This window comes from Camelina sativa, chromosome 13 (assembly GCF_030686135.1).
Source record: "Camelina sativa cultivar CO46 ecotype springtype chromosome 13, ASM3068613v1".
Lineage (NCBI taxonomy): Eukaryota > Viridiplantae > Streptophyta > Magnoliopsida > Brassicales > Brassicaceae > Camelina > Camelina sativa.
The window spans coordinates 20,708,818-20,731,937 of record NC_141892.1 but is presented as its reverse complement, the minus strand read 5'-3'; the positions used below and the strand labels follow the sequence as shown (position 1 = coordinate 20,731,937).

The window sequence follows — 23,120 nt, the reverse complement described above, 5'->3', positions numbered from 1 at the left end:
AGGCAAGAAGTTAAATCCGGTTAAGTCCTTTCAAAGCTAGAGACAACATCCGATCAGCTTAATGTTCTCTTTGGTGAGGGTCTTTTGGGGCATATTGAGTCTGCTCATGTTCGTTCCAAGCTTCATTCAAAAATTAAAAAGTACTAAAGAAATCATAAGAGTGTTCGCTCAAAGCAAAAGATTCCTAGAAATGATCATAGTTTCCCAACATTTTTTTTTTAGAAAATAAAAAGACTCAAAGAAAAGAAAAATCCAAAGAAAACAACCAAAGAAAACGACATTAGTAATTTGGAGATATCCCTCCCCCGGACATACTTCACATCGTCCCGGTGTGAAAGCAAAGCCAAGAAAAAGAATGAACCCCACAAATAAAATAAAAAAATTTATAAAGAAAAAGAAAAACTAAGGAAAAGAAACAAAACCGGTGATCTTGCATCTAGTGTTGGAGTGGTGTTGGCAAGGGTGGGGACCGATCGGTCTCAGGGTGGGATCGACCGATCTGTAACATTATTGAACTTAGAGACACCCGCAGAAAACCACCGGGATCGATCGATTTGTAAGGAAGATCGATCGATCTGAAGCTCCGGGAACAACAAAACAATTCGCATCTTCTGCGTTTGGAACCTGTTCCTGAAAACACTTAACACCGGACGTGATTTCACCATAATAAATTCTAAAACAAACCAAAATCCTAAGACAATTAAAAATTAAAGGGTAAGCCAGTACAAACCCCATGGGTTGCCTCCCATAAGCGCTTATTTAAGGTCTATAGCTTGACCGCTCAACACAAAATGTTAATCATGAGTATCAAAAGGCTGAGCAAATGGACCTTTAGTCCTTCTCTTGTTAATGCAATAAACAATATGTGTCAAGTAACACACAATTATCCATGGCAAAACGATAAAATACACATCAAGGAAGTTTACTACAAATGTAGCATATACTTTGAATTATTCCTTGATGGTTGGATGCTCATGAGGATCAAATGCATTTAATGGAAAAATAAAGTCAATTTCAGGTTCAAACGAGATTTTCACAAAATAATCAACTTCATCACCATTAATTTCATAAAACACAATATCCTCATTCATATAATCCACCTCAGGGTCCTTTGTTTCATGCATAATTGTATCAATATCAAGAACACACCCTAGGTAAGATTCTTCAAGAAGAGAGCTAGATACATCAGGCATTGAAAACTCAAACTTGAGATCATGAACATTCAAAGCACAATGATATTCAATATCAAAACATATTTCATGATAATCCCTAGCAAGTTTTTCTGCTCTTAACATGTCTAGACGTTGAGACTCACATATCAAATCATAACATTCATCAATGAGCAATGGAGTATCCAAACTAGAAGTCACCTCTTCAATGCATGGCATGTGAATATCCTCAAAATCATGAATTTCAAGGGTGGAAACACATGTACCTTCTATTTGGCTTGGTGGAACCCAATATATTACCTTTTCGCAAGCATGAGCTTCCCTAATCTCTGTGAAAGTGGGCTCCCTCCCTTCAAGTACTGCTCGATGTGAGATGAGATTCAACCGGATCATTGCTGCTAAGTTCCTTCTTGTTGTTGTTGGATGCTCCATGGAAAGCTCATCCAACCTAACTTTTTGATCTGGTGTAAGAACACTCTCATCAAACGGTGGATCCACATAATGCTCATCTAGAATGTCTTCATCAAATGTGGTCTCCTCTTCCTGCTGCCAGTCATCGTAATCCCTGGCCCCAAAATATTTTTCATTTTTTTTTTAATCTACAAAAAGAGAAAATAATAATAGTTAGTAAAAACAAAAAAAATCTTAGACTATACTCAATTCTAAAATCTCAAAGGCAATCGTTTTGGTCCCCGGCAACGGCGCCAAATTGATCTAGAGGTGTCGTCGTAGCAGTTCAGGGTCGAATCCTCAGAGACCAAACGATACACTATGAAATTATATAGACCGAGTATTTCTAAAGCAAAGAGAGAGTTTGTATTGCAAGTAACCGAACAACACAGAAAATAAATAGAGTTTGTAAATTTAAGAGAAAGTATTGGGCTGAAGGAATCAATCAAGGATTATGATCACGAAAGTGGGTGATGGGTTGGGAAAGCTTTAGGAACCGTTCTTGAACTCGAATCTCAATTATAAAACTAACCTACTGTCGCAGTGTTAGTTATCTATGCAAGGAATTGAATGAACCCTAAACCGTCGTTTGAATCTAAACAATCCTAGCAAGCATTAGGTTCTAGTCCGATTATGTTCACAAGGAGCCCCAACTTCATCTGTCGTTGGCTAAGGATCACCTTGCTCACCTATGTTCTTTCAAGTAATTCAACAACACTTTTGATGCCTAGATGAATTTAACCTAAGATCATAAACTAGGTAGCTAATCTAGTTTAAGAAATAAGCACAACAATAGATGAAGAACTCAAAAGATCAATCCCAAATCTAACAACCTAAATCAGTGAATCATAAAACCCCCTTTGAAACCCGAAACCCAACAGTAAGACTACTCAGACATCGAACAGAGACAATCACAAATCAAATATGAAGAGAACATGTTTGAATTGCCAAAGAAGTAAAAAGGGTTTAGAATTCTTCTCCAAAGGGTAAGAAAGGATAAGAGATCTTCTCCCAGGCTTACAAGTGCTCAAAAACGGCGTAGAGTAAAAGTTCTTTTTCTAGGGGTCGAGCCCCGTGCTTAAATGATAAAATAAATCTCTAAAAAGTCGGTTTAAAACGAAAAAGGAAAGATTGCGTCAGGGGCGGGATTGGTCGATCTCGCGAGGATCAGTCGATCCGGAACGTTTTTTTTTCTGCTTGCATTCCATCTACCTTCTAGCTCGATCAGTCTTCAACCAATTGGCTCCAGATATATGTCTTCATCCCCAAAACACTCAGTTTCCTTCCAAAGTAGCCTAGAACCTGTGCAGACTCACAAAACACTAAAAAGACTCTAAAAGCACACTTTGACTCAATAAAAGACTCAAAACAAATACCAAAACTATGGTTAAAATCCTATAAAATACAGACACATCAGTAGGGTACCCTTCCCATACACCTCTTCTAAGCTTACCTAGTGAATATAGGAAAAACGATCTGTATCCCCCAGAAACTTTCATATAGCACCACATCCACCCAGTTTTTAAACGTCGATCTCTGTCCCCCCAATTTGTAAGTTTCAGTCCAGTATCTCGCCAAATTTAATGTTCGAAACTTCTATCCACACATTATGCTAAAATCGTGGTTTATTATTGGTTTACGCGGTTTATGAAACAAAACCAATGCGAAACCAAAAACCGAATACAGTAAACCGAATATAGACCCGATTTCACAACCCGAAATATATACCCAGTGTGAAGAATCCCTAAATTAAAAAATTTAGAACCCTTGTTTTAATTTTGCTCTCTTCATCGATATTTTAGATTTCTATTTTCAACAGCTGAGCTTGGATATGAGCAATTCATCTGGAGCTACGAGTGCAACATCCAATGTCCAACAGAGAAGAAGAGTTGTGGGTGTACCGAAGACGTGTTGGTGTGGAGCTAGTATCGTGGCTTTGATTTCAAAATTCGCTGCCAATCCATACCGCTGTTACTATCGGTGTGGTTATGTTGCATCACATAAGGTAATGTGTTTGATTTTTGGATTTTTTTGGACAAATTTCACTCTAATTCTCTGTGCTTTGTAGCTCATTGATGATACCCACAATTTCAAGTGGGTTGACGAAGCATTGTTGGATGAGATTGAGAGATTGGCTGTCAGAACGGCTGTACTTGAACAAACAGTGTCCCAGATTACAACAGAGACTATGGATCACCAAAAGATTGTTTTTTAGAAGATGCAAATGAAGCTAGAGAAAGAGATTTTTGAGAGAGTAGAAGAAGAACTGTTGGAAACCAAATCAAGTCTGAAGAAAATAATGATTGTTGTAATTGTAGGTTGTATGATCATGATTGGTTTGAGCAAACTGATAGTTTGATTGGCTTGTAGTTGTTGGTTTTGTTATGTATGGGCTTGTAGTTGTTGGGTTTGTTATGTATTGTGTTGTTGTTGTTAGTGTTATGTTCTTCTTGTTGTAGGACACCCACAACTCTTTTTCTCTGTTGGACATTGGATGTTGCACTCGTAGCTCCAGATGAATTGCTCATATCCAAGCTCAGCTGTTGAAAATAGAAATCTAAAATATCGATGAAGAGAGCAAAATTAAAACTAGGGTTCTAAATTTTTTAATTTAGGGATTCTTCACACTAGGTATATATTTCGGGTTGTGAAATCGGGTCTCAATTCGGTTTACTGTATTCAGTTTTTGGTTTCGCATTGGTTTTGTTTCATAAACCGCGTAAACCAATAATAAACCACGATTTTAGCATAATGTGTGGATAGAAGTTTCGAACATTAAATTTGGGGAGATACTGGACTGAAACTTACAAATTGGGGGGACAGAGATCGACGTTTAAAAACTGGGTGGATGTGGTGCTATATGAAAGTTTATGGGGGGGGATACAGATCGTTTTTTCGTGAATATAACCAAATAGTATCTTTAGTTTAGTTGGTATATGAAACCATATGTAGCTTTATGGTCACCAGTTCAAATCTGTATATGTTTTATAATATAGGATGTTTTTGAGAAGTTTTTTTGTTTCATAATATTGATGTTTTCAAGTTTCTATGTTACGTTTACATTAGTTTAATATTTTTTATTATGCAGTCTTGTTTATAATTGGTTGAATTTTTTTAAAATGATTATTTCTTAATCTGCGTGCTTTTACTTAAAACATCTTATATGTTGAAACCGATGAAATATTTGTTTGATGTCTTACTTTAGCAACTTTAATTTAGCTTTTAGTATATTCCGGCGCCGTATAACCAGACACCTAGATGACCGCCTAAACCGCTTAATATAACTTACATAAATTTTATTTTAATATTTATTTTTGATTTTTAAAATTACATATATTTAAATTATTATGTTTTATATCTATATATATGCAATTATAAACATTTATATGTTGTTAATATAACTTAAATAAATGTATTTTCTTACATTTGTTTATAATTTATAAATTTTTTTAGTTTTATAACATATATTTTTGTATAATTATATATATATATATATATATATATATATATAATGTTTTATGTTGTAAACGCCTAAACCGCCTAAAAACCGTCTACGCCCCGACTAAGCGTTCTAGGCGCTAGGTGCTGGGTCACCGCCTAGATACCGTCTAGCGTTTTCTTGAACACTGCGTATAACATAGCATTTGTGGATAGTTATTGTTGTAAGCGTTTAACAACAATCACACAAATTGTCTTGATAGTTTGATTTTAAAACTTTTTCTTAGTAGACTCAACCTTCATGGTATTTTCCCTAATTATGATGGTTTTGTGTATTTTTTTAATTAGATATCCAGCCGTCTAACAAATTGATAATCATTTTTTTTTGTAACACAAGTTTAGACACTACGTGGATTGGACAATGTAAATGGGCTTGGCCCAATCTATTTGACTTTGTGTATGTCTGATCGTCTTCCTCGCACTTTGCAGTGTTCTTTTCTCTTCTCTCCCTCAAACTCACTCTTCTTCCCGACACATCATACTCCGATCTTCTTCGCTTAATTCCATATCTGAAGTCAAAATTTTCATCAGGAACCTGGAAACGATTTAGATTCGAAAAATCTGAACTCTGTAGGTGATGTTTTAAGCAAGGATACTCAGTTTATGGAGACCGAACCGTTGCGTCGAATGTGGAATTAATCGTGGGTGTTGTTGAAACCCTAATTTCGTTGGTTTAGTGTTTTCTAGCACAGTTTTTTCGCAACACAGACTAAAATCAAATGAAGAAGAAACAAGAAGAGAGTTCGTTGGAGAAACTGAGCACTTGGTATCAAGATGGAGAGCAAGAAGATGGGGAGAGAAGTGAGAAGAGAAGGATGAGTCTTAAAGCATCGGACTTTGAGTGTTCTCGAGGCGGTGGGAGTAAAAGCAAAGAAGATAACAAGTCTCTGGTTGATGCAGAGCATCAAGATCGTGATTCCAAGGGTTCTGATAAGAGAGAGAGAGACGAGAGAGAACGAACTCATGGGTCTTCTTCTGATTTGAGTAAGAGGAAGAGATGGGATGAAGCTGTTGTTCCTGTTAATGATGGTGATTATAAAAGTAGTAAGCTTTCTGATTCTATACATGATAGTAGTGGTGGAGAGAAAGGTTCTGTTAGCAATGAACATGGTGAGGGTAGGTGTCATTCGAAGTCTGATAGGAGTTTGAAGGCTAGTAGTAGAGAGGATAAGAGTAAGAGTCGAGGTGTGAAAGATGATGATAAGGGTAGTCCTCTCAAGAAAACGAGTGGTAAGGATGGTTCTGAGACAGTGAGAGAAGTGGGTCGATCTAACAGGTCTAAGACACCAGACAGAAGTGGGAAGCGTCATCAAGAATCTGAACATTCGGATGCAGACTACGAAAAAGAGAAATATGGTCGGAAAGATGAGAGATCCAGAGGTAGGGATGATGGCTGGTCTGATAGGGATAGGGATAGGGATCAAGAAGGCTCAAAGGATACTTGGAAGAGAAGACATTCTAGTATTAGTGATAAAGATCAGAAAGATGGGGACTTGCTTTATGATCGTGGCAGGGAACGGGAGTTCCCAAGGCAAGGACGTGAAAGGAGTGAAGGCGAGAGGTCTCATGGTCGTTTGGGTGGCAGGAAAGATGGAAACAGGGGTGAAGCAGTTAAAGCTTTGTCAAGTGGTGGCGTTTCAAATGAGAATTATGATGTAATTGAGATACAAACCAAGCCACTTGATTATGTCAGAGCAGAATCAGGTCCCAACTTTGCTCGTACGACTGAATCGGGTCAGCAGCCTCCTAAAAGGCCTACGAATAATGATGAAGAGTGGGTTTACAACCAGGAAGGTAGTAGACAGAGAAGTGAGACTTTTGGGTTTGGAACTTATGGGGAGGATTCGAGAGATGAAGCTGGTGAAGCCAGTTCTGATTACTCAGGGGCTAAAGCAAGAAACCAGAGAGGTGCAACCCCTGGTCGAACTCATTCTATGCAAACCCCTAATAGAGGTCCGCAGGCTCCACAAGGCATGAGAGGGAACAGACCCTCAAGGGGTGGGAAAGGAAGACCTGCTGGTGGCAGAGAGAACCAACAAGGTGCCATTACAATGCCTATCATGGCGTCACCATTTGCGAATCTTGGAATGCCACCACCCAGCCCTATTCATTCTCTTACTCATGGTATCTCGCCAATTCCAGGCGGTCCTGTTACCCCTGTCTTCATGCCTTCATTTGACCCGACTCTTGTCTGGCCTGGGCCCCGAGGAGTTGATGGCAGTATGTTACCTGTTCCTCCTGTTCTCTCGCCTCTTCCTCCTGGACCATCAGGCCCAAGATTTCCTTCAATTGGCACTCCACCAAACCCGAATATGTTCTTTAATCCACCAGGTTCTTACAGAGGAGGGCCACCTAACTTCTCTGGGCCTGCATTTAATGTTTCTGGACAAATGGGACGTGGAATGCCATCTGATAAAAATTCAGGGGGTTGGGTTCCTCCTCGAGGTGGTGGACCTCCTGGTAAAGCTCCTTCTAGGGGAGAGCAAAATGACTATTCCCAGAACTTTGAGGATACTGGAATGCGTCCCCAGAATTTCATCCGAGAGCTGGAGCTTACCAATGTGGAAGACTACCCCAAGCTGAGAGAGCTCATACAGAAGAAGGATGAGATTGTATCTAACTCAGCTTCTGCACCAATGTATTTTAAAGGCGACTTGCATGAAGTTGAGTTATCTCCTGAGTTATTTGGAACAAAGTTTGATGTTATTCTTGTTGACCCACCGTGGGAGGAATATGTCCATAGAGCTCCTGGTGTTTCTGATAGTATGGAGTATTGGACATTTGAAGACATTATCAATCTCAAGATTGAAGTGACTATTCTTTACACATTCTCTTGGGATATATTTTTTGTACTACTCTTTGCTTAGCACTAGATCTACTAGTGCAGATATCATTTTTCATCTTGAGTAATAGGTAGAGGAAATAGTGATACTGAACATATAGTACTAAAACCATAGAGATAGTGAGATCCACTAAGAAGAAAGGCTACAAGAAATGATGGGAGGCTGACCAAGACCAAATCATGGGCCGCAAAACGATAATTTTGTCACACTCAAATACAAGGATTCAATGTGTTTTTAGAGACCTAACTTGCACTAAAGATGATGAATCATCAGCTCCCCAATAGTCGAGTACCGAAGAAAGAGTTCAAGATAAAACTGCTTTGCCACAAAACATGGTTTAACTATTAAAACCATCAGATAGTTTTTTCCCTCAAAATTACGGGTTTGTATTTTCTGGCCAAAATTTTAATTTTGTAATTTTCTCGTCAAAACATGATTCCATTTTTGTTTGTCAAAAGATGATTCTGTATTTTCCCTAAAAAACGCATTTCCTTATTTTTCCTGCCAAATCGTAATTACATAATTTTCCCGATAAAAACATGACTCTATGTTTTTCCATCAAAAAATAATTTCCCAATTTTCCCGCCAAAAACATAATTTAATATTTTCGGCAAAAAACGTGATTTTGTATCTGTTTTTGCCAAAAACATAATTCCCAGTTTTTTTTGCCAAAAACACAACCATTTTCCGCCAAAAACGTGATATCACAACTCATTTATGTTATTACTTTTCTGCCAAAAACGTGATATCACAATTCATTTATGTTATTTGTAGTAATATATAATAATAATTAATTATTTATTTATTTTTAGTAAGTTAAACAAATTATTTTACGATTGTGGATATTGTCTTACTGAGGAGTGGTAGAAGAAGAAGTGAGAAAGCTAGCTGACCCTCTACATAGAAGCTGAACGAGTCTTAAGGCTTAACTGTATAAAATATCAGATTAGCAAAAACTCCGAAAATAATTAACACCACATCCTTCTAAATCTGAATTTAGGAAGGTATATATATAGCTTAAAATAGAATATGGGATACATGCAATTCTTATATTCATGTAAACTTTTTTCTTTCTGTTTATTAATTTACTTTCTAAACACAATCAATTTGTTTTTATCATTTAAGATGAAGAAATTATTTTTACTTACGTTTACAGTTCTATTTATCTTCACTGTTCTTGTGATAGGTATGTATTTTTGTTTGGAAACATTTTAACAGATTATTACATATAGCCGTATTAAAAGTTATAATTTTGAAAACCATATTATTTCTTCAAGATATTGATTCAACTATGGTATATATATTTTGTAGCATAACTATTTGTTCACCTTTGAATTCCATAATATTGGGTCTAACTCTTTTTATAAACAAAAATTGTTATAGACCTAAAAATTGGAACTGCAACTTGATATATTAGTATATTACACTTTTTCTTTCAATAATTTAGTATTTTATAGTTAAAAATTAAATTTATATAATATTTTAAAATCACCTCAGTATAATTCTTCTTAGTAAAATATTTTGTGGTTTTGTCTAGATCAATCACTGATTTTTTTTTTTTTTTTTTGTAAAAGTATTTGTTATGTCAATACCTTTACTTACACTCAATAGAAAAAAATCTAATTTTTACCATTTTCTTCACGAAAACTTATGATTTTGTAATGTTTCATATATGAAAATCACAGGAACTGTACAAGAAAAGCTAACTACATGTAATAGGTTTTTACCTAAAAAACCTGGAAAATGTGTTAAAGAAGATTGTGATCGTTTGTGTAAGAAAAAATGGCCAAAAACAATTGTTGGTCGGTGCTGGCTACCAACGAATGCTACCCAGTGCCTCTATCAACTATGTGGCACCAGAGCCGGCCCGTAGGACAATCTGGTGAACCAACAACAAGTGGTCCTTAATTTTATATTCAAAATTTGGCCTTCTTTGTTAAATTGAAGCAAATTTTTTAGAATTTTTTTGAGTTCAAACCTTCAAAATATAAAAAAGCAGCCTTTTTATTTTTAGTTTGCAGCCTACTAAATTTTTGGGACGGATCTGTGTGGCGTCGCCAGCAAAATTCCTTAATTTTGTTTATCCATAATAAAACTTATATTACTAATCATTAAAATAAAGTAATAAAATATTTGTTGGATCTTCTTGTTCTGATCAGGGGCTGAGAAAGGGGTAGGGCACCCTTCCCATACACCTTTTCTAAACTTACCTAGTGAATATAGGAAAAACGATCTGTATCCCCCCAGAAACTTTCAGATAGCACCACATCCACCCAGTTTTTAAACGTCGATCTTTGTCCCCCCAATTTGTAAGTTTCAGTCCAGTATCTCCCCAAATTTAAAGTTCGAAACTTCTATCCACATATTATGCTAAAATCGTGGTTTATTATTGGTTTACGCGGTTTATGAAACAAAACCAATGCGAAACCAAAAACCGAATACAGTAAACCGAATTGAGACCCGATTTCACAACCTGAAATATATACCCAGTGTGAAGAATCCCTAAATTAAAAAATTTAGAACCCTAGTTTTAATTTTGCTCTCTTCATCGATATTTTAGTTTTCTATTTTCAAAAGCTGAGCTTGGATATGAGCAATTCATCTGGAGCTACGAGTGCAACATCCAATGTCCAACAGAGAAGAAGAGTTGTGGGTGTACCGAAGACGTGTTGGTGTGGAGCTAGTATCGTGGCTTTGATTTCAAAATTCGCTGCCAATCTATACCGTTGTTACTATCGGTGTGGTTATGCTGCATCACATAAGGTAATGTGTTTGATTTTTGGATTGTTTTGGACAAATTTCACTCTAATTCTCTGTGCTTTGTAGCTCATTGATGATAACCACAATTTCAAGTGGGTTGACAAAGCATTGTTGGATGAAATTGAGAGATTGGCTGTCAGAACGGCTGTACATGAACAAACAGTGTCCCAGATTACAACAGAGACTATGGATCACCAAAAGATTGTTTTTTAGAAGATGCAAATGAAGCTAGAGAAAGAGATTTTTGAGAGGGTAGAAGAAGAACTGTTGGAAACCAAATCAAGTCTGAAGAAAATAATGATTGTTGTAATTGTAGGTTGTATGATCATTATTGGTTTGAGCAAACTGATAGTTTGATTAGCTTGTAGTTGTTGGTTTTGTTATGTATGGGCTTGTAGTTGTTGGGTTCGTTATGTATTGTGATGTTGTTGTTAGTGTTATGTTCTTCTTGTTGTGTCCTCTTGGTTGTCTAATAAGAAAGGAGATACCAAAATAACAAAAAAAAAAAAGACATTGGCACAAATGGTTCAAAACCAATACCTAAGCCGAATTAAACATCCTAAAAATGCATCCATGGTTCAAAACCAATACATAAGCCGAGTTAAACATCCTAAAACAGAGACCATTACATTAATTATCCTAATCAGATGGGAAAACAAAAACCCAACCATCTAACACTTCCTAATCCTTCATCCTTGCTAGATCATCCTTGAGACATCACAACTCCTTGAGACGGTTCCACTTGAGTGCCTTGAGTGCCTTGAGCAAGTTCAAATGTCTAAGACACAAGATGTTAATACCCCAAAAAAGCAAGAGGTTAATAACTGAATAAATACAACACACTACCAATGAACCCAAAATCAGAATGTTTATTACCTTTTGGCGATCAGAGACTATGATATAACCATCACCATCCATTAGTCCCAAATCAGCCTTAATATTCCTCACAAACCACAACCAATTTACTATGTTTTCTACTTGTACACACCCCCATGCTATTGGGTAGATAGCATTATCTGAATCTCTACCTAAAGCAACCAACAACTGACCTTTAACTTTACCTTTTATAAAGGTTCCATCTAAAACTATTAGTGGCCTACAAGAATCTTTCCATGTTATCTTGAGCACATCAAAGCAGACATAGAAACTGTTGAATACCCCTTCTCCTGCATCGTTAGTCACAGTGTCAACTTCAACAGTTGAATCTTGGTTTGATTCTCGTATCTGAGACGCGTAATCTTGGAGCCTTGCAAACTGCTCATCATACTCTTTCTCAATCTATCTCAAAGCTTTATTCCTTGCAGCTTGACATTGAGGCCTGGATACAGTGATCTTCCATTTCGCTTTAATGGTTTGTTCTATCTATATTGGCATGAAATACTCAGGTTCTTCTCTAATTTGATCTAGAAACAACCTAGAGATAACAGGAACCTTTAACATCTCACAATCTCCATTCGGATTACATGTATGCTTATCAATGTACTTATTCACCCTCCACCTCCTACATTTCTTAGTGATTGCACAATATATGCGCCAAATACATCCATCTCCAGCACATCTAAATCCAATCTTGGTTTTATCATACATGTACTGTGCGATGTTGCATCCAGTCTTCAGAGCATGGCCGAGTACAGCTTCCTTAAATGCAATGGCGTTGAAGAATATTTGGTGATAGTACAAAGTCCCATCGACTTTTCTGATGTTGTTCCACTTTCTCACTCGACGAGCTTCATCATCTTCATCACTTGAACTGTCCGGATACTCATCATGAAAGATCGATGGTTCGTCTATAAACTCCACTACGGCTTTCTCGATGTCAAACGCGTCTCGCTCTCTTGGATCTTCATCGTCGGGTTCATCGTCTTGGATCAGACCTTCTCCTCCTTCCTCTGACGAAACAGACCCAGTAGCCTCGTCATGAACGACTATCGCATTCGTCTCCAGCTCATTCAAATCCATGGAAATTGAGATTTTTTCCTTTCTAGGGTTCTTCGATTTGGGGATTTGGGGATTTTTATGTTTTGGGGATTTTAGGATAAATGGGTATTGTTTAACGGGTTGAATCGGGTCGATTTGGGTTAATTTCTGGGTTAATCCGGTTTAATTTTGTTGGCATGCAGTTAATGTATTTTCTGGAACAGTAAACCAATGATAAACCACGATTTTAGCATAATGTGTGGACAGAAGTTTCGAACTTTAAATTTGGGGGGATACTGGACTGAAACTTACAAATTGGGGGAACAGAGATCGACGTTTCAAAACTGGGTGGATTTGGTGCTATATAAAAGTTTATGGGGGGGATACAGATCGTTTTTCCGTGAATATAACCAAATAGTATCTTTAGTTTAGTTGGTATGTGAAAGCATATGTAGCTTTATGGTCACCAATTCAAATCTGTATATGTTTTATAATATATGATGTTTTTGAGAAGTTTTTTTGTTTCATAATATTGATGTTTTCAAGTTTCTATGTTACTTTTACATAAGTTTAATATTTTTATTATGCAGTCTTGTTTATAATTGGTTGAATTTTTTTAAAATGATTATTTCTTAATCTGCGTGCTTTTACTTAAAACATCTTATATGTTGAAACCGATGAAATATTTGTTTGATCTCTTACTTTAGCAACTTTACTTTAGCTTTTAGTATATTCCTGCGCCTTATAACCAGACGCCTAGATGACCGCCTAAACCGCTTAATATAACTTACATAAATTTTATTTTAATATTTATTGTTGATTTTTAAATTACATATATTTAAATTATTATGTTTTATATCTATATATACGTAATTATAAACATTTATATGTTGTTAGTAAAACTTAAATAAATGTATTTTCTTACTTTTGTATATAATTTATAAATTTTTTTAGTTTTATAACATATATTTTTGTATAATTATATATATATAATGTTTTATGTTGTAAACGCCTAAACCGCCTAAAAACCGTCTACGCCCCGACTAAGCGTTCTAGGCGCTAGGTGCTGGTTCACCGCCCAGATACCGCCTAGCGTTTTCTTGAACATTGCGTATAACATAGCATTTGTGGATAGTTACTGTTGTAAGCGTTTAACAACAATCACACAAATTGTCTTGATAGTTTGATTTTAAAACTTTTTCTTACTAGACTCAACCTTCATGGTATTTTCCCTAATTATGATGGTTTTGTGTATTTTTTTAATTAGATATCCAGCCGTCTAACAAATTGATAATCATTTTTTTTTTGTAACACAAGTTTAGACGCTACGTGGATTGGACAATGTAAATGGGCTTGGCCTAATCTATTTGACTTTGTGTATGTCGATCGTGTTCCTCGCACTTCGCAGTGTTCTTTTCTCTTCTCTCCCTCAAACTCACTCTTCTTCCCGACACATCATACTCCGATCTTCTTCGCTTAATTCCATATCTGAAGTCAAAATTTTCATCAGGAACCTTGAAACGATTTAGATTCGAAAAATCTGAACTCTGTAGGTGATATTTTAAGCAAGGATACTCAGTTTATGGAGACCGAACCGTTGCGTCCAATGTGGAATTAATCTTGGGTGTTGTTGAAACCCTAATTACGTTGGTTTAGGGTTTTGTAGCACAGTTTTTTCGCAACACAGACTAAAATCAAATGAAGAAGAAACAAGAAGAGAGTTCATTGGAGAAGCTGAGCACTTGGTATCAAGATGGAGAGCAAGAAGGTGGGGAGAGAAGTTAGAAGAGAAGGATGAGTCTTAAAGCATCGGACTTTGAGAGTTCTCGAAGCGGTGGGAGTAAAAGCAAAGAAGATAACAAGTCTTTGGTTGATGCAGAGCATCAAGATCGTGATTCCAAGGGTTCTGATAAGAGAGAGAGAGACGGGAGAGAACGTACTCATGGGTCTTCTTCTGATTCGAGTAAGAGGAAAAGATGGGATGAAGCTGCTGTTCCTGTTAATGATGGTGATTATAAAAGTAGTAAGCTTTCTGATTCTAGACATGATAGTAGTGGTGGAGAGAAAGGTTCTGTTAGTAATGAACATGGTGAGGGTAGGAGTCATTCGAAGTCTGATAGGAGTTTGAAGGCTAGTAGTAGAGAGGATAAGAGTAAGAGTCAAGGTGTGAAAGATGATGATAGGGGTAGTCCTCTCAAGAAAACGAGTGGTAAGGATGGTTCTGAGACAGTGAGAGAAGTGGGTCGATCTAACAGGTCGAAGACACCAGACAGAAGTGGGAAGCGTCATCAAGAATCTGAACATTCGGATGTAGACTACGAAAAAGAGAAATATGGTCGGAAAGATGAGAGATCCAGAGGTAGGGATGATGGCTGGTCTGATAGGGATATGGATCAAGAAGGCTCAAAGGATACTTGGAAGAGAAGACATTCTAGTATTAGTGATAAAGATCAGAAAGATGGGGACTTACTTTATGATCGTGGCAGGGAACGGGAGTTCCCAAGGCAAGGACGTGAAAGGAGTGAAGGCGAGAGGTCTCATGGTCGTTTGGGTGGCAGGAAAGATGGAAACAGGGGTGAAGCAGTTAAAGCTTTGTCAAGTGGTGGCGTTTCAAATGAGAATTATGATGTAATTGAGATACAAACCAAGCCACTTGATTATGTTAGAGCAGAATCAGGTCCCAACTTTGCTCGTACGACTGAATCGGGTCAGCAGCCTCCTAAAAGGCCTACGAATAATGATGAAGAGTGGGTTTACAACCAGGAAGGTAGTAGACAGAGAAGTGAGACTTTTGGGTTTGGAACTTATGGGGAGGATTCGAGAGATGAAGCTGGTGAAGCCAGTTCTGATTACTCAGGGGCTAAAGCAAGAAACCAGAGAGGTGCAACCCCTGGTCGAACTCATTCTATGCAAACCCCTAATAGAGGTCCGCAGGCTCCACAAGGCATGAGAGGGAACAGACCCTCAAGGGGTGGGAAAGGAAGACCTGCTGGTGGCAGAGAGAACCAACAAGGTGCCATTACAATGCCTATCATGGCGTCACCATTTGCGAATCTTGGAATGCCACCACCCAGCCCTATTCATTCTCTTACTCCTGGTATCTCGCCAATTCCAGGCGGTCCTGTTACCCCTGTCTTCATGCCTTCATTTGCCCCGACTCTTGTCTGGCCTGGGGCCCGAGGAGTTGATGGCAGTATGTTACCTGTTCCTCCTGTTCTCTCGCCTCTTCCTCCTGGACCATCAGGCCCAAGATTTCCTTCAATTGGCACTCCACCAAACCCGAATATGTTCTTTAATCCACCAGGTTCTGACAGAGGAGGGCCACCTAACTTCTCTGGGCCTGCATTTAATGTTTCTGGACAAATGGGACGTGGAATGCCATTTGATAAAAATTCAGGGGGTTGGGTTCCTCCTCGAGGTGGTGGACCTCCTGGTAAAGCTCCTTCTAGGGGAGAGCAAAATGACTATTCCCAGAACTTTGTGGATACTGGAATGCGTCCCCAGAATTTCATCCCAGAGCTGGAGCTTACCAATGTGGAAGACTACCCCAAGCTGATAGAGCTCATACAGAAGAAGGATGAGATTGTATCTAACTCAGCTTCTGCACCAATGTATTTTAAAGGCGACTTGCATGAAGTTGAGTTATCTCCCGAGTTATTTGGAACAAAGTTTGATGTTATTCTTGTTGACCCACCGTGGGAGGAATATGTCCATAGAGCTCTTGGTGTTTCTGATAGTATGGAGTATTGGACATTTGAGGACATTATCAATCTCAAGATTGAGGTGACTATTCTTTACACATTCTCTTCGGATATATTTTTTGTACTACACTTTGCTTAGCACTAGATCTACTAGTGCAGATATCATTTTTCATCTTGAGTAATAGGTAGAGGAAATAGTGATACTGAACATATAGTACTAAAACCATAGAGATAGTGAGATCCACTAAGAAGAAAGGCTACAAGAAATGATGGGAGGCTGACCAAGACCGAATCATGGGCCGCAAAACGATAATTTTGTAACACTCAAATACAAGGATTCAATGTGTTTTTAGAGACCTAACTTGCACTAAAGATGATGAATCATCAGCTCCCCAAAGAAAGAGGCATCAATAGTCGAGTACCGAAGAAAGAGTTCAAGATAAAACTGCTTTGCCACAAAACATGGTTTAACTATAAAAACCATCAGATAGTTTTTTCCCTCAAAATTACGGGTTCGTATTTTCTGGCCAAAATTGTAATTTTGTAATTTTCTCGTCAAAACATGATTCCATTTTTGTTTGTCAAAAGATGATTATGTATTTTCCCTAAAAAACGCATGCATTTATTTTTACTGCCAAATCGTAATTCCATAATTTTCCCGATAAAAACATGACTCTATGTTTTTCCATCAAAAAATAATTTCCCAATTTTCCCGCCAAAAACATAATTTAATATTTTCGGCAAAAAACGTGATTTTGTATCTGTTTTTGCCAAAAACATAATTCCACAGTTTTTTTTGCCAAAAACACAACCATTTTCCGCCAAAAACGTGATATCACAACTCATTTATGTTATTTGTAGTAATATATAATAATAATTATTTATTTATTTATTTTTAGTAAGTAAAACAAATTATTTTATGATTGTGGATATTGTCTTACTGAGGAGTGGTAGAAGAAGAAGTGAGAAAGCTAGCTGACCCTCTACATAGAAGCTGAACGAGTCTTAAGGCTTAACTGTATAAAATATCAAATTAGCAAAAACTCTGAAGATAATTAACACCACATCCTTCTAAATCTGAATTTAGGAAGGTATATATATGGCTTAAAATAGAATATGGGATACATGCAATTCTTATATTTATGTAAACTTTTTTCTTTCTGTTTATTAATTTACTTTCTAAACACAATCAATTTGTTTTTATCATTTAAGATGAAGAAATTATTTTTACTTACGTTTACAGTTCTATTTATCTTCACTGTTCTTGTGATAGGTATGTATTTTTGTTTGGAAACATTTTAACAGATTATTACATATAGCCGTATTAAAAGTTATAATTTTGAAAACCATATTATTTCTTCAAGATATCGATTCAACTATGGTATATATATTTTGTAGCATAACTATTTGTTCACCTTTGAATTCCATAATTTTGGGTGTAACTCTTTTTATAAACAAAAATTGTTATAGACCTAAAAATTGGAACTACAACTTGATATATTAGTATATTACACTTTTTCTTTCAATAATTTAGTATTTTATAGTTAAAAATTAAATTTATATAATATTTTAAAATCACCTCAGTATAATTCGTCTTAGTAAAATGTTTTGTGGTTTTGTCTAGAACAATCACTGATTTTTTTTTTTTTTTTGTAAAAGTATTTGTTATGTCAATACCTTTACTTACACTCAATAGAAAAAAATCTAATTTTTACTATTTTCTTCACGAAAACTTATGATTTTGTAATTTTTCATATATGAAAATAACAGGAATTGTACAAGAAAAGCTAACTACATGTAATAGGTTTTTACCTAAAAAACCTAAAATGTATTAAAGAAGATTGTGATCGTTTGTGTAAGAAAAAATGGCCAAAAACAATTGTTGGTCGGTGCTGGCTACCAACGAATGCTACCCAGTGCCTCTGTCAACTATGTGGCACCAGAGCCGGCCCGTAGGACAATCTGGTGAACCAACAGCAAGTGGTGTAGCCTACTAAATTTTTGGGACGGATCTGTGTGGCGTCGCCAGCGAAATTCCTTAATTTTGTTTATCCATAATAAAACTTATATTACTAATCATTAAAATAAAGTAATAAAATATTTGTTGGATCTTCTTGTTCTGATCAGGGGCTGAGAAAGGTGTAGGGCACCCTTCCCATACACCTTTCCTAAACTTACCTAGTGAATATAGGAAAAACAATCTGTATCCCCCCAGAAACTTTCATATAGCACCACATCCACCCAATTTTTAAACGTCGATCTCTGTCCCCCCAATTTGTAAGTTTCAGTCCAGTATCTCCCCAAATTTAAAGTTCGAAACTTCTATCCACACATTATGCTAAAATTGTGGTTTATTATTGGTTTACGCGGTTTATGAAACAAAATCAATGCGAAACCAAAAACCGAATACAATAAACCGAATTGAGACCCGATATCACAACCCGAAATATATACCCAGTGTGAAGAATCCCTAAATTAAAAAATTTAGAACCCTAGTTTTAATTTTGCTCTCTTCATCGATATTTTAGATTTCTATTTTCAACAGCTGAGCTTGGATATGAGCAATTCATCTGGAGCTACGAGTGCAACATCCAATGTCCAACAGAGAAGAAGAGTTGTGGGTGTACCGAAGACTTGTAGGTGTGGACCTATTATCGTGGCTTTGATTTCAAAATTCGCTGCCAATCCATACGCCGTTACTATCGGTGTGGTTATGCTGCATCACATAAGGTAATGTGTTTGATTTTTGGATTGTTTTGGACAAATTTCACTCTAATTCTCTGTGCTTTGTAGCTCATTGATGATAACCACAATTTCAAGTGGGTTGACGAAGCATTGTTGGATGAGATTGAGAGATTGGATGTCAGAACGGCTGTACTTGAACAAACAGTGTCCCAGATTACAACAGAGACTATGGATCACCAAAATATTGTTTTTTAGAAGATGCAAATGAAGCTAGAGAAAGAGATTTTTGAGAGGGTAGAAGAAGAACTGTTGGAAACCAAATCAAGTCTGAAGAAAATAATGATTGTTGTAATTGTAGGTTGTATGATCATGATTGGTTTGAGCAAACTGATAGTTTGATTGGCTTGTAGTTGTTGGTTTTGTTATGTATGGGCTTGTAGTTGTTGGGTTTGTTATGTATTGTGTTGTTGTTGTTAGTGTTATGTTCTTCTTGTTGTGTCCTCTTTGTTGTCTAATGAGAAAGGAGATACCAAAATAACAAAAAACAGAGACATTGGCACAAATGGTTCAAAACCAATACATAAGCCGGATTAAACATCCTAAAAATGCATCCATGGTTCAAAACCAATACATAAGCCGAGTTAAACATCCTAAAACAGAGACCATTACATTAATTATCCTAATCAGATGGGAAAACAAAAACCCGACCATGTTGATGTTCATATATTTTACCCTGTTTTCTCTTAATATATTCACATCTTTTGCATCTTTTGCTATCCATTTTGACTATTATTGCATAGCTTTAGGACTGTTCTTGCATTAGAGTTTAGTTGCATTGCATTTGCATCTTTTCATGCATAAACATGCGATTTTGGAGCTTGATGAGCATGGAAGCAATCCTGAGGAGAAGTGAAGCAATCATGAGGAGAAAGCAAGAGAGCTAAGGCTGAAGAACCAAGGTCCGTAGTCCAACTCGACTGTCCACTCGACCAGACACTCGACCGTGTGCTGAGAGGGACTCGACCGAGTGGGAGGAGCACAAGAGGAGCCAACTCGACCGGTCACTCGACCGAGCACCAGGTCGAGTTGGTCGAGCCGCCTGGCTATTTTGTCTTTTAGCGTTTTTAGGGCTTCCGCTACTTTTTCTATATAAGGGCTTGTACCTGCAGCCACCAAAAGAGTCCAACTTTTTAGAGAGTCAAAAACCTAGTTTGTACCTTTTTTAGAATTATTCCTTTTGCACTTTTATTTTCTTAGATCTTGTACTTCTTTTAAAAGGAGAAAAAGACTAAATTCTTCAATATTGTTGGTTTCATAACTTTCTTAATATTGAGAATTTGAGTTTGGTTCTTTCTTCAATATTGTAGATCTTTGATTTATCTTTCTAATGATGCAAGTTTCAGTATTTTCTGGATTTATGACTTTATTGTTCATCATGTATGCTTGTGAGTAGTTGCTTAAGATCTTGAGGATGGGTAGGCTGGGTTGTGTTTGAGGTTTGTTTGATTTGGTCAAGCTTGATTGTTGTAGATCTCTTCTAGGCTAGATGTTCTTAATGCTGATCCTATATCTGAGAGGGTAGGATCTGATTTCAAGCCTCTTAGCATCACACCAATGTCTAAGGAGCATAGATAAGGCTAGATCTGGAGACTATCATTAGGCTTGTTGAGAGATTAGAAGTCTTGTTTGATTTTTGACATATTGCTTAATGCCTGCTTGTGTAGATTCTTTACTTTGTGAGAACAAGTCTAGAGATGCATGAGTTTGATTGTTTCTTGCCATGAGAGTGGATTAAACATGTCTTAGAAATATATGTCTAGAGATTAGCTCAAGTTGTTTGAGATTTGTTGACCAAGTTAGATGACCTCAATCATAGTCCAGCCTATGAATCCCTCCTCAAGACCTTTCTTGTTTATTGATTTCTTAGCTTAAATCATGTTGTTTGATCGTTGTTTGATTCGTTCTGGTATTGCTCTGTTTTTCTTGTGTTGCTCTATTTTGCGTATTTGTCCAGCTCGACCCTGCACTCGATCGAGTGATTGCTCGAGTTCCAACCCAGAACTTGTGTTTATGATTTGTGTTTGTCCTGTTTCACTCTAGTTGCATTTCTGTTGCATTCATTTAGTATCCTGTTCATTACTTACCTTGCATTAGTTCAATACTTGCATTTCCATAGTTCCTATTTCTGTTTTAGCTTCATAATTGTCATAATCATTCTGTTCCAATTGCATTTAGCTCATAATTCTTGTAGTTTTACTTTCTGCATTTTACATTTCATCATAGGATTGTTAGTGACAAACAACATTTACATCTGGCTTGACTTAGACTCATATGCACATCTTGATTGATCACAAACACTCAGATTGGATTGACACCTCTTATACTACAATTGCATAAGGGGAATTGAAACACCCTGACATCCATTCATTCATAAGTCATCATTCCATACATCATTCACCACAACCTACAAAATAATCTGTTTCAATTTGGCGTCGTTTCCCATTTGAGTGTGTTTTGTGACATTTAGGATCATTATTAGTCTAAGATTAAGTTCGTTTATACACTTGTGAAGTTACTGAACTCGAATCTTCCTTTGCTTGGCTGTCTTGAGTTTCAGGTACCCACTCGACCACCCACTCGACCACCACTCGACCGAGCCGTGATCGAGCACTTGATCGAGTTAGAAGCCGGATCCAAATAGCCATCACTTCCCAGTCGACTGGACCACCCACTCGAGCCTGCGCTCGACCGTGTACCTGTTCGAGTCTGTAGTCGAGTTTGTTGATGCACACAAGGTCAAAAGGCAAAGACAGTCTTCAAAGGCCTATTGACAACATCCACAGGATACAAAAGGGTTTGAGACATAAGCAAAGAAGAATAGTTCAGGAACAAGAACAACAAGTAGTCATGGAGCAACAAGATCAACAAGCTCCAAGGGCAAGGAACATTGGTGCTGGGGATGCACCTAACACACACAACCAAAGAGCTGGTATTGTGCCTCCTGCTGTGGCAAATAATAATTATGAAATAAAGAGTGGATTGATCTCCATGATACAAGCCAACAAATTTCATGGGTTGCCAATGGAGGATCCTCTAGATCACCTTGATGAGTTTGACAGAATATGTGGACTCACAAAAATCAATGGAGTAAGTGAAGATGGCTTCAAGTTAAGGCTATTCCCATTTTCCCTTGGAGACAAAGCTCATCTATGGGAGAAGACTCTTCCTACTGGAGCTATAACCACATGGGATGCATGCAAGAAAGCTTTTCTGGCCAAGTTCTTCTCCAATGCAAGGACTGCTAGGTTGAGGAATGAAATTTCTGGGTTTGCTCAAAGGAATAATGAGAGCTTTTGTGAAGCTTGGGAGAGGTTTAAAGGATTCCAAACTCAGTGTCCTCACCATGGCTTCAGCAATGAGTCCCTTCTAAGCACTTTGTATAGAGGAGTGCTTCCCAAGATAAGAATGCTTCTTGATACAGCTTCAAATGGCAACTTCCTCAACAAGAATGTGGAAGAAGGATGGGAATTGGTTGAGAACCTTGCTCAGTCAGATGGTAATTATAATGAAGATTATGATAGAACCATAAGGATCCCCTCCACTGATCAAAAGGACAAATACAAGCATGATTTAAAGATGGTCAATGAGAAGCTTGACAAGATTCTCCTAAGCCAGTCAAAAACCATTCACTTCATTGGTGAAGAAGAAGCTCCAGTCCAAGAAGGAGATAGGGAGTTTGCTGAGTTGTGTTATATGCAGAACCAAAGAGGAGGATACAAAGGCTACAACCAAGGTGGAGGATTCAAGCAGAACAACCTCTCATATAGGAGCACCAATATAGCCAACCCTCAAGACCAAGTCTATCCACCTCCTCAGAATCAACAACAACACAACTATGCACCCAAGCAGCACCAACAAGTGTTCCAGCCCCAATTGTGTCCCTGATGTATCTGCATTTTACTTGTTTTAGATCCTCATTTGCATTCACTTTAGCATCATTTCATCCTGTGTTTGTAGCATTTGCGTCTCATTCTTGCATAAATTCACTCACTTAGTAGTTTTCCATTAGCATTGCATACATTGTTGCATATGGAGTT

The 23,120-nt window shown here is 37.2% G+C and overlaps 2 protein-coding genes, 1 non-coding gene and 5 pseudogenes across 6 annotated transcripts in view; 6 read left to right on the top strand and 2 right to left on the bottom strand.

Annotated features, from left to right (window-relative positions):
- The first annotated feature begins 5,563 nt into the window (after positions 1 to 5,563).
- Positions 5,564 to 7,984, top strand: LOC104738338 (N6-adenosine-methyltransferase non-catalytic subunit MTB pseudogene; annotated as a pseudogene). Its single transcript, XR_015577701.1, has one exon. The product of XR_015577701.1 is annotated as a N6-adenosine-methyltransferase non-catalytic subunit MTB pseudogene (transcript).
- Positions 7,985 to 9,018: 1,034 nt separating this feature from the next.
- LOC147929786 (putative defensin-like protein 142) lies at positions 9,019 to 10,403 on the top strand. Its single transcript, XM_087480447.1, has 2 exons — positions 9,019 to 9,146; positions 9,646 to 10,403. Exons 1-2 carry the CDS (start codon positions 9,086 to 9,088, stop codon positions 9,831 to 9,833), a joined length of 249 nt encoding a protein of 82 aa, XP_087336573.1. The 5' UTR covers positions 9,019 to 9,085; the 3' UTR covers positions 9,834 to 10,403.
- A 146-nt stretch (positions 10,404 to 10,549) lies between these two features.
- On the top strand, positions 10,550 to 10,933 carry LOC104738337 (uncharacterized protein At4g04775-like). Its single transcript, XM_010458526.1, has 2 exons — positions 10,550 to 10,723; positions 10,787 to 10,933. Exons 1-2 carry the CDS (start codon positions 10,550 to 10,552, stop codon positions 10,931 to 10,933), a joined length of 321 nt encoding a protein of 106 aa, XP_010456828.1.
- Positions 10,934 to 11,423: 490 nt separating this feature from the next.
- On the bottom strand, positions 11,424 to 12,679 carry LOC147929785 (uncharacterized; annotated as a pseudogene).
- A 1,383-nt stretch (positions 12,680 to 14,062) lies between these two features.
- The window catches only part of LOC104773957 (N6-adenosine-methyltransferase non-catalytic subunit MTB pseudogene), a 73,593-nt pseudogene continuing 64,535 nt past the window's right edge, over positions 14,063 to 23,120 (top strand). The window contains exon 1 of the transcript XR_015577377.1: positions 14,063 to 14,190. The product of XR_015577377.1 is annotated as a N6-adenosine-methyltransferase non-catalytic subunit MTB pseudogene (transcript). The remainder of the gene's footprint in view (positions 14,191 to 23,120) is intronic.
- LOC104738336 (N6-adenosine-methyltransferase non-catalytic subunit MTB pseudogene) lies at positions 14,274 to 16,477 on the top strand (annotated as a pseudogene).
- LOC147929784 (putative defensin-like protein 142) lies at positions 17,551 to 19,487 on the top strand (annotated as a pseudogene). Its single transcript, XR_015577409.1, has 2 exons — positions 17,551 to 17,611; positions 18,109 to 19,487. The product of XR_015577409.1 is annotated as a putative defensin-like protein 142 (transcript).
- Positions 22,327 to 22,433, bottom strand: LOC147929783 (small nucleolar RNA R71). Its single transcript, XR_015579017.1, has one exon. It is a non-coding gene; the product is annotated as a small nucleolar RNA R71 (small nucleolar RNA).

Excerpts from the sequence above, each read along its gene's own strand:
- LOC147929786 (XM_087480447.1), top strand. The coding sequence starts at position 9,086 with ATGAAGAAATTATTTTTACTTACGTTTACAGTTCTATTTATCTTCACT. Across the intron at positions 9,147-9,645 it reads CTTCACTGTTCTTGTGATAG|GAACTGTACAAGAAAAGCTA; the intron begins GTATGTATTTTT and ends TGAAAATCACAG.
- LOC104738337 (XM_010458526.1), top strand. The coding sequence starts at position 10,550 with ATGAGCAATTCATCTGGAGCTACGAGTGCAACATCCAATGTCCAACAG. Across the intron at positions 10,724-10,786 it reads GTTATGCTGCATCACATAAG|CTCATTGATGATAACCACAA; the intron begins GTAATGTGTTTG and ends TGTGCTTTGTAG.